Here is a 12,356-nt window from a genome sequence, read left to right on the forward strand (position 1 = left end):
CCACGTCTGCCTCAGCATTTATAAAACTCCCCCGGCTGCTGTTTCACAGTGGGAGCTGGGCAGTGTCCAGCCGGGCCCCACGCCGGGCTCAGCCTGCAGCTGGGGCCGGCCGTTTCGTGCCAGGAAGTGTCAGTGCTGGCAGGAGCAGGAGTGGAGGCTCTGCTCTCTTGAGGCAATGCAGGAACACTTCAGGTGGACCCTGACATCAACCCCAGGGCCATGGCTGGTGGGAAGAGTTGATTCAGGCCCTTGGAAAGCGGCCGCACACCGGACAGCACAGCTGCAGTTCCACAGGCAAAGGGAAGGAAGCTCTGGAGCCACCGGTGAGGAGAGGGGTCACGGCTGTGCTGCTGGGGCCAGGCAGTTTTTGCCCCAGTGGCCAGCTCTGCCTGTCCACTCGTGCTGCCCAAAGCGTGACAAGGGCAGAGGGAGGCCTAGCTAGGGCAAGACAAACCGAGCTCACACATTCCTTGCTTGAAAGGGCTAAAAATTCATGCAGGCAGTGGAGCAAGAGGTCAGTATGTGGAGGGGTGAGGGCAGGGTGGCAGAAGGACGAGCTGTCTTCAGCCCTGGTTGGAGACAATGGGGCGGCTGATGGTGCTGTTCGTGGTCATGGCTGAGAGCTCCCATCTGTAACACACCAAGAGGAGGCACTGAGAGAAAGCACACGCACAGTGCCCAGGGCTGGGGCAGCTTTGCTTCGTGTCAGCCCCAGCCCAGCCCTCCTCAAAGGTGCACAGTGCCAGGGCCCTGGCAGCCCTCAGGAGCACCCACGGAGTGAGCTCCCAGCAGGGCACACCATACCTGATGTCGTGGGGAAGGCAGGACTGGTCCAGGCTGTACTGAATCACTGCCAGCTTACACAGCGTCTTCAGACTGGGGCCTGTGAAAAGAAAGCAGTGGAGCCACAGCAGGCCTTGACTGCACACCGTGGAGGCTCCAGCATCGTGCAGGCAGTGCCACAGGGAACGGGGCAGAGCCTTGTCTGAGGGGCAGAGGGCACACAGGGACGGGCTGGGGCGGTGTCTGTGCCCCCACAAGAGGTGTGCGTGCAGAGCGCACAGGGCACGGCTGCACCCCTGGCTGCTCTGCCTGAAGCCGAGCACACTGTCAGACACAGCTGCAGGACATGGCCCTGGAGCCACAGAGGGCACAGCGGGTGCCTCCCAGCAGGGCTGCTCACAGGGCACCTGGGGGCAAGGGGGACAGGCTGGGCAGGAGTGCTCACGTACTGAAGTCGAGGATGTAGAGATCCGAGTGATCCATCAGGTCGAATTCATCACCCATTCCCTCCTCCGGAGATGGGCTGCACAAACCAAGCAGAACGTGTCAGTCAGTGCCAGAATTCTCATACACCAGCTCGGCAAGGGCTGAGCAAGCCCAGTAGTGTTCCTCTCCCATGCAGGGGCCCTGTGATCCCTCCTGCCCCTCTGATGTCTCAAGCAGCACCCAAAGTCTTCACTTTCCTAGCTCCTTGCAGAGCAGGCAGAGCTGCACAGAGCCAGGGAGTAGAACCCCACAGCGTTTCCTCTGCAGGGCATGCAGGATCTGCCTCCTTTTCAGGGATGGCCATGGTGATTGCAGCCATGGGCCTCCCCCTCACCTCACCTGTCCATCCCGCCTGTTCTCATGTAGTTAAGATCTACTGCAATTATTTCAGCTTGGCCACTGAGATGCTGCAAGAGGAGTGTAGAGAAAGCAGCCTGAAAACGTCTTCATGGCAGGGCAAGCAGAGACATTCCTCAGTCCGACTCAGGAATCCCTCTGGACTCCAGCCACAGCTGGAGGGGTTGTGCCAAAATGGGGATGCCATGTCGGAAGACTGTAACTGAGCACTGAGCAGTGCAGCAGTCATTTTAAACCAATTCCACTTTGCTGATTCTCCCATTTGATGTTGGTCCTGGAACACTAATGAGGAACAGCAGCAGCCATTTCCAGGGCACAGACAGCCTCACCTATGGTTTCCTGTCACAGTGGTCTCGGTGGAGCAACCAAAGCCCCTGAGAGACTGGACACTCCAGCTCCTTGCACAGAGAGACCAGCCTGTTCTGAACCAGGGGAAAACACTCCCACGGCTGACGGTTGTTTGGAGGATTGGAAAGAAAGGAAAAGTGTTTTGAGTCCTGCTTTGGTCTGTGACAAACCAACTTAGTGAGCCCTCAGACCTGCTGCTGACGGGACCCATCTGCCCGGATACAGGCCAGAGCCCCCTTAACTGCACCTCGTGTGCTTGCCACTCCACAATCTAATCTCACATCCACGTCACAGGAAACCCTAGACCATCCCTTATCTATCAAAGGAAGGCCGGCAGGCACCACGTCTGTGGTTTAATCACCAAAAGGCAAGGAGCAGGGTGAGCCTGGAGTTCAAGACCAGGCAACCCCCTGCAACTCCCAGGCAGCAGGGTGCAGGACACCTCTGCCAGCCAGAGCCCAGCACAACTGCTCCTTCCAGCTGCAAAACAGCTCACCCTGCCCTCAGTGACAGCCCCTGGTCCCTCACCAGAGCCAGGGTTCAGAGCCTTGTCAGGGGAAACACAGTCTCAAGCCAAATCTGGATCAGCATCTCTTCAGCTAAACTGTTTTATGGCACTCCTTCTCCCCTGCCTTCTTCCTTGTGGATGGTCTCTGCACACTGAATTGCTGGTGGGCTTGGGAGGAACCCAGAGCAGGGCCACAGCTGTGACACAGCTAATGGGACACCAAGCTCCCTGGTCCTTAAACGGGATACAAGGGGTGGATTGCTCCTGGCCACAGCAAGGGACCACAGCCGGGGCAAAAGGACCAAGCTCTGGGCAGGGCTGCCAAAGAAACAAAGCTTTGGGTGCCACAGGAGCAAGCAGCCCGCAGAGGTGCCTCTGCAGCAGCCTACAGGATGTGTGAACCCCGGGAGGGCGGCCGGGACACAAAGGGACACGTTCTGCCCGCCCATCCCCCGTGCTCCCTGGAAGCCGAGCCTGCCTCAGAGAATCCTCTCATCCTGACAATCCCTGCGGGACAGCCCGAGCGGGCGAGCCCTCCCCCCGCCCGGGAGCACAGGTCAGGAGGCAGACCGCGGGGAGTTCTCCATTACAGCCACTTCCTGGAAAACCCTTATCTCCAGGCAGCTCCACAACACACCTGATAATGCCACAGGAAGCAGCACGGCCCCCCCGCCTCCCCCTTCCCCGGCCTGCAGGACCCTCACTCCTGTTCAGGCAGGCTGCATTCCCGTCTGCCGGCAGCTCTTCTGGGCCTGCACTAGGGCTCATCTATGGGCCTCTGCTGGGGCTGAGCCTGGCTTCAGAAACAAGAGCTTAATCGACCTAGGAAGCCTGACTCAAGAAACAAGTTCTGAATCCTGAAGTGGTTCACTGGAGAAGACAAGGAAAACGCCTTTTCCATCTTGGAAAGGGTGGGCCAAACTCCAAAAAGCTGGTGTCAGATCTGTTGTGGTTTGCTAGCATTTCCCAGGAGTGCCAAGGCTTAACATCACAGTTGAGCTGCTGCTGTAACACAGATCTACACACAGCACAGATTCTGGGGCCACCCAAAACTCCATAAAGCCCTACCCAGCCTTCTGCTGTCCTGAGCAGCAGCAGTGTCTTCTGAGAAGACTGGACAAACTCAGCACCTCTGCATGCCTCACCTGCACTAAGCACTCCCTCACACATTCACATGAGCATCCTACAGCTAAGCACACCCCCCTGAACCCCTGGAGCCCCTTCAGCCCACCACACACCAGTATGGTCAGGCCATAAGCAGAACCTGTCCTGCTTGGTTCTCTGCCCCAAGCTGGCTTCAGAAGCAATCCCAAAAAGCCACTGCCAAGATCCCAGAGAGAGCCCCAAAGCTTTCCAGACCATGTGGAGAGCTGAAAGCATTTAAGATGTCTCTGCAAGGTAGACACTGGCAAGCAGGACTGTGCTCCAGAGCTGCAGTTTGTCACTCCAGACAGCACAGAGTGTCCTGGTGATAGGCCACTTCCTTTCTTGTAGCAGCTGTTAAGGCTCTTGGCCACATCCAGCTGCCCTGACAGTGTCACTTCCAGTGTTTGACAGCTAAATCCATAACACCAGGTCCCTGTTGTGAGTGGAAATGTTGCTAAGGAACCCTGGCACAGAAGGCAGCATTGTCTTGTCATGTGTGTAGGCTCCTCAAACAGCTCCAGCTGAGCAGACATCCCCCTGCAGCCTGGCAGCAGAACCCACACTTGCCCGCTGAGGAAAGCAGCTCTGGTGGAAGAAGCAGGGCAGCAGGTGGGTGAAGATAAGTCAGTCTGAGGTCTGCCCTGGCACAGCAGACTGAGATATGTGTCCTTCTGTCAGCCAGGACCTCCTGTCTTGTCCCCACCTCCTCTTTCCCAGAAAGCCTGAGCGCTGCACAGCCCCTCCTGAGCAGCCTGTTACACCCTGCTGGCTCTGCTTGTCACCAGAGGCTTTACAAGCTCCCATGACACCTTCAGTCTCTTCCACGGCCTTTTTCCAGGGGCCCTGATGTACATGATTACTGACACTTGTCAGACAGACTGACACTTGTCAGACAGACTGACACTTGTCAGACAGACTGACACTTGCCCTGTGCCTCTGAGGGGCACCTGGCCCGGCGTGGTCACAGAGTGAAGGGACACTGCTGAAGGAGTGGCAGAGCCTCTCAGGAGCCACTTGTCACACTCACCTGGTGCCTCCGAAGAGGATGATCTTGTCCCCCACCCTGCAGCAGCACTGCCGGCGGCGAGGGCATGGCCCTTTTCCCTTGGGTTCAATCTTCCTCCAAGAAAGAGAAACTGGAGGGAGGAAAAGAGGGCACCAGCTTGTCACGAGGGCCTGGCCAAGGCAGCTATAAGCAGGTCAGGAATTTAAACAGGTCACAGGAAGAGCAGAGCCCACCACCCCACAGACACCAACGAGCCAATATCCACCCTCTCCCCTGGCCTCCTCACTAGGGGCCAAAAGATGCATTTCTGTGGGGCTGTTACTCAAGTGCCACTTAGATGCCAGTCCCAGTCCTGCAGCTCTGCCTGCTGAGACAGGATTTGCAGTCATATCACAGAATGGTTAGGCAGGAAGGGATCCTGAAGAACACCTTGTTCCACACCCTGCCACGGGCAGGGTCACCTTGCACTAAACCAGGTTGCTCAGGGCCCCTCCACTGGCCAAGCCCGAGCAGTGGGTCCACACCCCGGGGCTGTGCTGGGCAGAGCGGCAGGAGCAGAGGGCAGCCTCCCTTCCCAGAGCCTGCCTCGGCCGGGACTGGAGCAGGGAGAGCCGGGAAGCAGCTCCATCTGCTGGCACACCGCGATGGCAGAGCGCCCGGCAGAGGTGCAGCAGCCAGGGGGACACAGCCGCCTTTGTTCCTGCTGCTCTCTGTGCTGAGGATGTGGGGGCAACAGTGCACAGGACTGAAACCTGCGGGAGCTCTCACACCACCTCACAATCAGCCTGGCTGCTCTCAGGTAACTTTACTGTGCAAAGCAGTTAGCAAACAAAATCTAGACAGTGAAATGTGCCTGAAGATTGAGGACCTCAAAACAGCTGACTGATATTCAGGGTACCAGCTGAAGAACCATCCCTTCTGCTGCACAGTTTGAGGTGGTGATCCTGCAGCCCAAGCTGAATGGTTTCTCCAGCTATAGTCTCTCTCTTCCCTAACCCCATTGCTTCCCCATACTTCTCTTCTGTCAGTACTTTTGCGTATTTAAGACCAGACAAAGCTTTTCCAGTGAAATCTGTCTTTCAGCAGTATCTCCTTTTCCACTTTCTCACTGAGATCTGGAAACATCCCGAGGAGGAAGGGGCACGGTAGCAAGTTGCTGTCAGAGGAGGCAGGAGCCATTCCCCAGGCAGTGCTCCTTGCACAGTCTGCTCCTGTGAGTACTCCCACGCCCGAGGGCCCGCAGCACTGTCACTGCAGTGAGTTCAAATACCTGGATTGAATTTCCAGAGGTCATGGAAGTGCCTGTTCAGGCGTGCATTGTAGCCACCAAAGACATAGAGCTCCCCGTTGTAGCTGACTGCAGGGAGCAAGCACAGACATCAGAGGGGCCCCCAACCCAATGCCAAACACAAAGCAGAGCGGGGCTGGCTGTGCCCCCCTCCTTACAGCACCTCCACGTGCAGTGTGGTGTGCCAGGCTCCTCGGTGGGCAGCAGCTTCCACACAAACTGGGCTTTGTGCAGCCCTGGCTAACCCCCAGCCCCAGCCACAGAGCAGATCCCTCCCAAGGCTGGCAGGAATTTCCTTCCAGCACGCTCAGCACCCCCACACTCACAGGCTGAGTGGCTGCGCCGGCCCTCGGGGAGCACGGGAGTGGGAGGGGAGTCCAGCCACGAGTTGGTTTCTGTGTCAAACACTTTGATGCGGTTACAGTAGATCTCGTTGTTGGAATGGAAGGGCCCAAAACGATCAGCTCTGCCACCAAACACGTACATCTTTGTTCCAATGATGGTAGCTGAATGGAAGTCTCTCCAGCGAGCTGGAGTGCCCTGGAGGGCAGAGTGAAAAACAAAGACAAAGTGCAGATCACCCAGGGAAATAACACATCTTGATGGGGAAGTTGGGTGGCTGCCTTCTCCTGGAGAACTTCCCATCCTGCAGATCCCAGCCACAGCAGCCAGAAGCTGTGAGACAAGTGTGGGCAGCTACTCCAGAGAAGAGCAGATGCAAGACTTCCTGCACAAAGCAGAGCGAAAAGCAGGCACTGACCTTGGCAGAGATTAAGGTCCACGTCATGTTTGTGGTGTCCAGTTTGTGGATATCATTTGAAAAGCAGTCAGCCTGGAAGACAGACAAGCAGCTTGGTCTCAAAGGCACGGAGAAGCCTGCTCACATCCAGTCCCAGAAAGGATGCTGCCTGCAGACCTGGAGCATCCCTCTGGAGTCAGCACTTCCTGAGAGACAAGGTGCTTGCTCGGGCAGCACTCGTCACTCAACGAGAGAAAAGCAAAGCCTGTTTCTTCCCAAGGTGTCCTGTCTCTGCCTGCAGCTTTCCCATTTGTTTGGTGCTCAGCTCCTCCCCAAGGGCTGTCCTGCACACAATACATCCATGGCAGGAACCTGCCTCCTCTCTGTGTAGCAGCAGAAAAAAGAGGCACTGGCAGGACAGAATGCCGGCTCTGCTAAGGGCACCTAACGAGATGCAGAAGCTAAGGTTACTTTTGGGAAGCTGAACATCCAGCACCAAATACACTCCAGGTTCTGAGGTCCCACAAAGCCCATCTGCCTGGAAGAGAATGCATTCACACAAAGAGCGTGGACTCCTGCTCTTCCAGGCAAGGTGGAGAGCAGCAAGACAGACAGAGGTTTATTTGGTTTATTTGGTTAAAAACAAGACACATCTGAACCTCTCCTGCTGCTGTGATCAATACAATGGAGCTGGCCTGCTATCATCCTCAGAAAAGAGGGAATAACCCAGAGACTCCTGGAGCAGAGCCCCAGCTCTCTTCCAAACAAACAGGCGTGACTTTGCTCATCTTCTCTGGAACCTGGTCATAGGCTGAAATTATATTTATCTGCTTCTTAAGATCAGATCATAAGGATTTGCTAGAAAGAGCATTAGGCACACTGACAGGTATTGCAGGATGAAGGTTTGGCTCAAGGTATTCTTAATGGGAAGGCAACCAAGTGTTTGCTGAAAGGGATCAGCAAGATGTCAGAGCAGGTACAGACTGCAGGGAACATGCACCAGACTAGGACAAAACCTCACAGCACCACTGCAAAAAGTGATTTCTATGGCTCATTTCTGAGCCAAATTAAAATAAACGTAGATCAATATATACTTATTAAAAATGTTATGTATTTACGTATCTACATTTGGCTGAGAAATAAGCCAGAAAAAGAATTTGTATCTTTAACTCTTTGTGGTAAATATGTTTTGTGAAAGTTAACAAGAAATCCAACACTTTTTGGCATTGTTTTTCCCACCATCTTCTCCACAAAACCATTAGCATAACCCGGGTGCTGATGCCCTGACTTTGCTGTGTTACAGGATGGCAGTGACTGGGAACACAAACCCCGTGTCCTGCCTCTATCAGAGTGCTGGGTATCAACACCCTCTCCCCGCAGGGCTCACCAATTAGCAGTCACAGACACCACTCACCAGCTGTTCGTAGCCTCCGAAGATAAACATGCTCTTGGCCAGCACACACGCTGAGTGCCCGTCCCGCGCTCCTGGCACCATTCCAGACACCTTGGGCGTGAACCACTTGTGCGTGTCTGAAACAGAACGGGAGGCAGCGCTCAGAAAACACAGCAGGGGCTGGGCTGGCAAAGTTCTGTTACCGCTGTTCTTGATTTCTAAGGCAAAAGCCATTCTTGCTTTCTCACACAGCACCTGCTCTGCCAGAGAGGCTGCAAGCCTCTTTGGGCAAGGCTGCCTGCCTGAGCCCCCACAGAGGGACACAGGGACACAAGTGTCAGCCTCTGGGCACGGCCACCCACTGCCAGACCTGACAAAGAGCTCACATTGGAAGTGTGAGCAGTGCAGCACAGCTTGAACAATGTTATTTTTACTGAATCTCTTCCCAAGTGTACTCGTGAGTCAGTTATCAGCTCTGCATTCACACTTTCTATTACAATGAAGCAATAATGCTAAGTGGCTCCACTGACCTCATGGTGAGGAGATGCTCAGCAACTGAGCAAGGCTGAGGAGAAATAGCTCTCAAACCCAGACAGAAATCACTTAACTACAAGCTCTCCACGTTGGCTGCTGTGCAGTGCAGCTCTCCCTGTCTTATCTGCTCCACTTGTCACATTCTCACCCCCTCTTCCTCACTTTCCACCTTCCCAGTGCTGCCTGTGAGCCAGGCAGATTCAGCCCCTCAGCCTGCACACCCCAGGGGCTGCCTTGATTTAGAAGATGACTGAAAATCCAGCCAGAGCTGTTCTCCCTGCCAGGGCTGCACAGAGCCAAGGCAGCGACTCGCTGCCAAGTGCCAACAGGCACCTGCCCCAAGAGCTCAGGGAGGCACAGATAAGCCTCAAGGCTGCAGGAGACATTCCCTGCACCCTCCCTAATGGCCCTTGGCTGCCAAAAGCAGTGCTTGTTTCAGAGACTCCTAACACTGGGGCCAAAGCACGAGGATGGCTTCCCTGAACTCGGCCTGCCCACCTATGCTCCACCTGGCACACACAGAGGGTCTTGTAAGGTCGGCAGAACCCCTGGGGAGCCTCTGGTGAGACAGCTCGGGGCTATCAAGTTCCTTTTCTCCCTGGGGCTGCTTCCAAACTCAGTCACACTGTCAGCAACAGCTCACCCGAGTGCAACACGTTAAACCAGAGACAGAAAAGACCTCGATTTGTGATCTGCTCAACACCACAGGGACAAAGCTGCCCTCAGACAGGACTTTATTTAGCCTGACGTGACTCCAGCAGTGGAACTTACACTGCAGACACGGGACTGTGACTGCCAGCCTCACTTTCCAGGAATGGCAGGCCTGCGTGCACAGACAGCTGGAGAGGGTTTGGAGCAGGGCTTGCTGTTAATTTTCACTTAATGCTAAAGCCCTGGAGCCTGCAGGGAGACTAGGCAGGGCCCACGACAAAGCCTCTGTGTAGGCAGAGGTTTCCTGGTGGCCTCCCAGCTGCATGTGTCAGCATGCAGGGGAAGCAAGGGGGAAACCCTGTGCCACAAGCTGTGAGGTATTTCCTGGTACAGGAGAGACCCCTTGGCCAACCTCCAGAGCAAGCAGCTTCCTTGCAAGTCCAGCAAGGCAGTTACTGGCCAGTATTTAGATGGACTTGCCTCCAGAATCCAGACACACTCCTTTTCTTTCCTGACACTTGTGTCCATGCAGTTCCTGATGGTGCCTCTTCTCCAGAGGGGCTGCAGCAGTGCTATGGAGAAGCCAGCCAAAAGGCTCAAGGAGTTTATTTCTCAGCTTTGTCTAGCTTGACTCATGTCTTCCCTGACTTTGCCATCCTGTCCTGGACTACTGCTGTGCTTTATTCCTGCCTTTCCTTGATGCCTTCAGAAAGAAGGACCGTACTGGAGAGGAACCACAATCCTCAAGAGCCCAGCCCCTTCTGGCTTCAACCTTCAGCCACAATTAAGGAATACTCCATCATACAGAGAGAACATGTTGTAGTTTGGTTGTAGTTACTAGCAGAGAGAGCACACCAAGCTAACAGAAGAAACCATTTTCATTATTAGGCAAGGTGAGTGATCTGTGCCCAAAGGCTTTGACAGAGATTCAAGCATGCAGACACAACGGCCACCACACCCCACTCGTCAGACTGCTGAAACAGGGACACCGTTTCCTCCAGGCTGTCCCCAAGGGACGAGAGAACACGCTGGGGAGCAGAGTGGGGGGAGAGAGCCGCGGCAGGCAGGAGTGACAGCGGGGACTTACTGACATCGAAAGCGTAGAGCACGTTGCAGGCTCCCTCGGTGTCGTTGCGGCCGCCCCAGATGTAGACGGTGTCGTCGATGAGCACCGCCGAGTGCCCGTACCTCATGTAGGGCACCTCCCTCACGTGGTCCCGGCTGTTTGTCCACACTGGAGGCAGCTTGATCCAGCGCAGGGACACTGCAAACACCAGGTACACCCACGTCAGGGGCTGAGCCTGCTGCACTGCCCACAGTTCAGAACTCACCCTGCACAGCGCTTTCCACCCCGAGACAAGGTGCACAGGCAGTCGAGTAAACAAGGGAAAGCTGTGTCTGACCCCAAGCAGTAGCTAATGCAGAGGACAAAACCAGGCTCTGTCCTACAATAATTCACTGAAAGGGATTCCACTCTGGCTCATCCTACGCTGTGGGTGAAGTTACAGCACACAGACAAAGAAATAGGGAAAGAAAAATGAAAAAGTACGGAGGTGACCATAAATGCAGACACTGCTTCAAGCTGGTGAGACTGCTGAAGGTACTCAAAGCTGGAAGAATGGGCAGCACAGGAATAACTCACAGCTGTAATAGGCAAGGCAGCACCTGAAGGCATCACTTGCACTTGCAGAAGCACAGTTTAAGTAAAGAAATGCAGCAGCTTTGCAGAAACAGGGTGTGTTTGCTTTTGTTTAGGAGCTACAGATGAGGTGGCGGCCTGTCTCCTTCACCCCCATCTGTACTCAATCTCTCTGCTACCCTTGCATTACTAATAGGAGTTCCTTGTGATTGCAGGTTCCCCTTCCTGTGTGTCATGTCCAGTAGCAGCCACAGCCAACAGGTATGACAGGGTTTGGTGACAGTGCAAGCGCCCAGCAAGTGTTACACAGCCATTGCACAACAGGAGCTGTCACCCTCCCTCTGCCACATACAGCCTCCAGGGTCGTTTTCTACACAGGGCTGATATAAAACACAGCACAAACCAGTCTGCAGGGCCTCTGAAATACTAACACAGCGAGAGGGAAAAGGCAGGCATCTCCAAAGGTGAGCATCTACCCCACGGGCCGCAAGGGCACCGAGGAAGCACATCCAGTGCTCAGGTCAAGGTAGACTGGATGCTTCCTACCTAAAACACATCTTCACCTTTGGAGGACTGGCAAGAGATCATTCAAAATCAAGAGATCATCTCGCCTCTAGCCCTGCCACCTGACAGTGCTAGCTGAGCAAGGGCCTGGGCAGCCACTGGCACTTCCCGTGTGGTGGCGGCAGCATTCTGACACTTTAATACTTGGGAGTGGTAAGAAGGAAGGACAACACAGGAGCATTCCTTTGGGCACAGTCATTATGCTTCCCCAGAAGAGTGCTCCACTTGGCACGTTCTGCAGCATTCAGCTGTGCTGAGTGTGAAAGCCCAGTCCCTCAGACAGAGGTGGATGTCACTGCTGACAGGATCCTGAGCTGCACCCGCCCTCACTGTGAGCAGGTCACCCTGGCAGCCTCTGTAACCAGTGCTTTTATCCCTTCTGCACACCAGTCTTAAGGGAGAGGATTCACTGCATCTTACAGACAGACTGGCTTTGTCCATATGTGGGTGTTAGCAGAGCACTCAGCACGCTGTCCAGCCTCCAGAACTGGGCCACTCTTGGCTGTGCTTAGCTGGAGCCACCCAAGCACCTGTGCATTTCTTTTAATCACCTGATTAATTACAGGGAAATACTTCATGGACCAGCTCAGTAACCTCTTCAGTTCAAGGAGCAATCCATCAAGAGACAGAGCCTCTGCCAGCACAACCTCATGACAGGTACTGGCTATCCCACACAAATGGCTCTGGTTGCAGATGCTTTTCTGAGCTATGTTGTGAGTCTCCATGATAGCAGTTACCCAAATGGGAAGGCGCCCTCCTAGCCACGTGCCCCTGCTGACTCCATCATGCTGGCACCAGTTGGCAGCTACCCCCACAGGGAAACAGCTCAGGTGTCCACACCTGCAATCTCAGCTGAGGGCACTGCCTCGCTCCCTGCTCCTTCCACACCACGGGCAGCAGATCATGGACGTGCT

The 12,356-nt window shown here is 54.9% G+C and overlaps 1 protein-coding gene across 2 annotated transcripts in view; it reads right to left on the minus strand.

Moving 5' to 3' along the window:
* The window catches only part of KLHDC3 (kelch domain containing 3), an 18,482-nt gene continuing 6,126 nt past the window's right edge, over positions 1-12,356 (minus strand). For both annotated transcript variants that reach the window (XM_063391726.1, XM_063391725.1), the window contains exons 3-11: positions 10,327-10,503; positions 8,076-8,191; positions 6,683-6,754; positions 6,249-6,462; positions 5,905-5,991; positions 4,656-4,764; positions 1,233-1,306; positions 805-883; positions 1-630 (exon numbers count right to left, since the gene is read on the minus strand). In XM_063391726.1, the coding sequence (XP_063247796.1) occupies positions 564-630; positions 805-883; positions 1,233-1,306; positions 4,656-4,764; positions 5,905-5,991; positions 6,249-6,462; positions 6,683-6,754; positions 8,076-8,191; positions 10,327-10,503 (995 nt within the window). In that variant the 3' untranslated portion in view covers positions 1-563. The remainder of the gene's footprint in view (positions 631-804; positions 884-1,232; positions 1,307-4,655; positions 4,765-5,904; positions 5,992-6,248; positions 6,463-6,682; positions 6,755-8,075; positions 8,192-10,326; positions 10,504-12,356) is intronic.

Source organism: Prinia subflava, chromosome 2 (genome assembly GCF_021018805.1).
Source record: "Prinia subflava isolate CZ2003 ecotype Zambia chromosome 2, Cam_Psub_1.2, whole genome shotgun sequence".
Classification (NCBI taxonomy): Eukaryota; Metazoa; Chordata; class Aves; order Passeriformes; family Cisticolidae; genus Prinia; species Prinia subflava.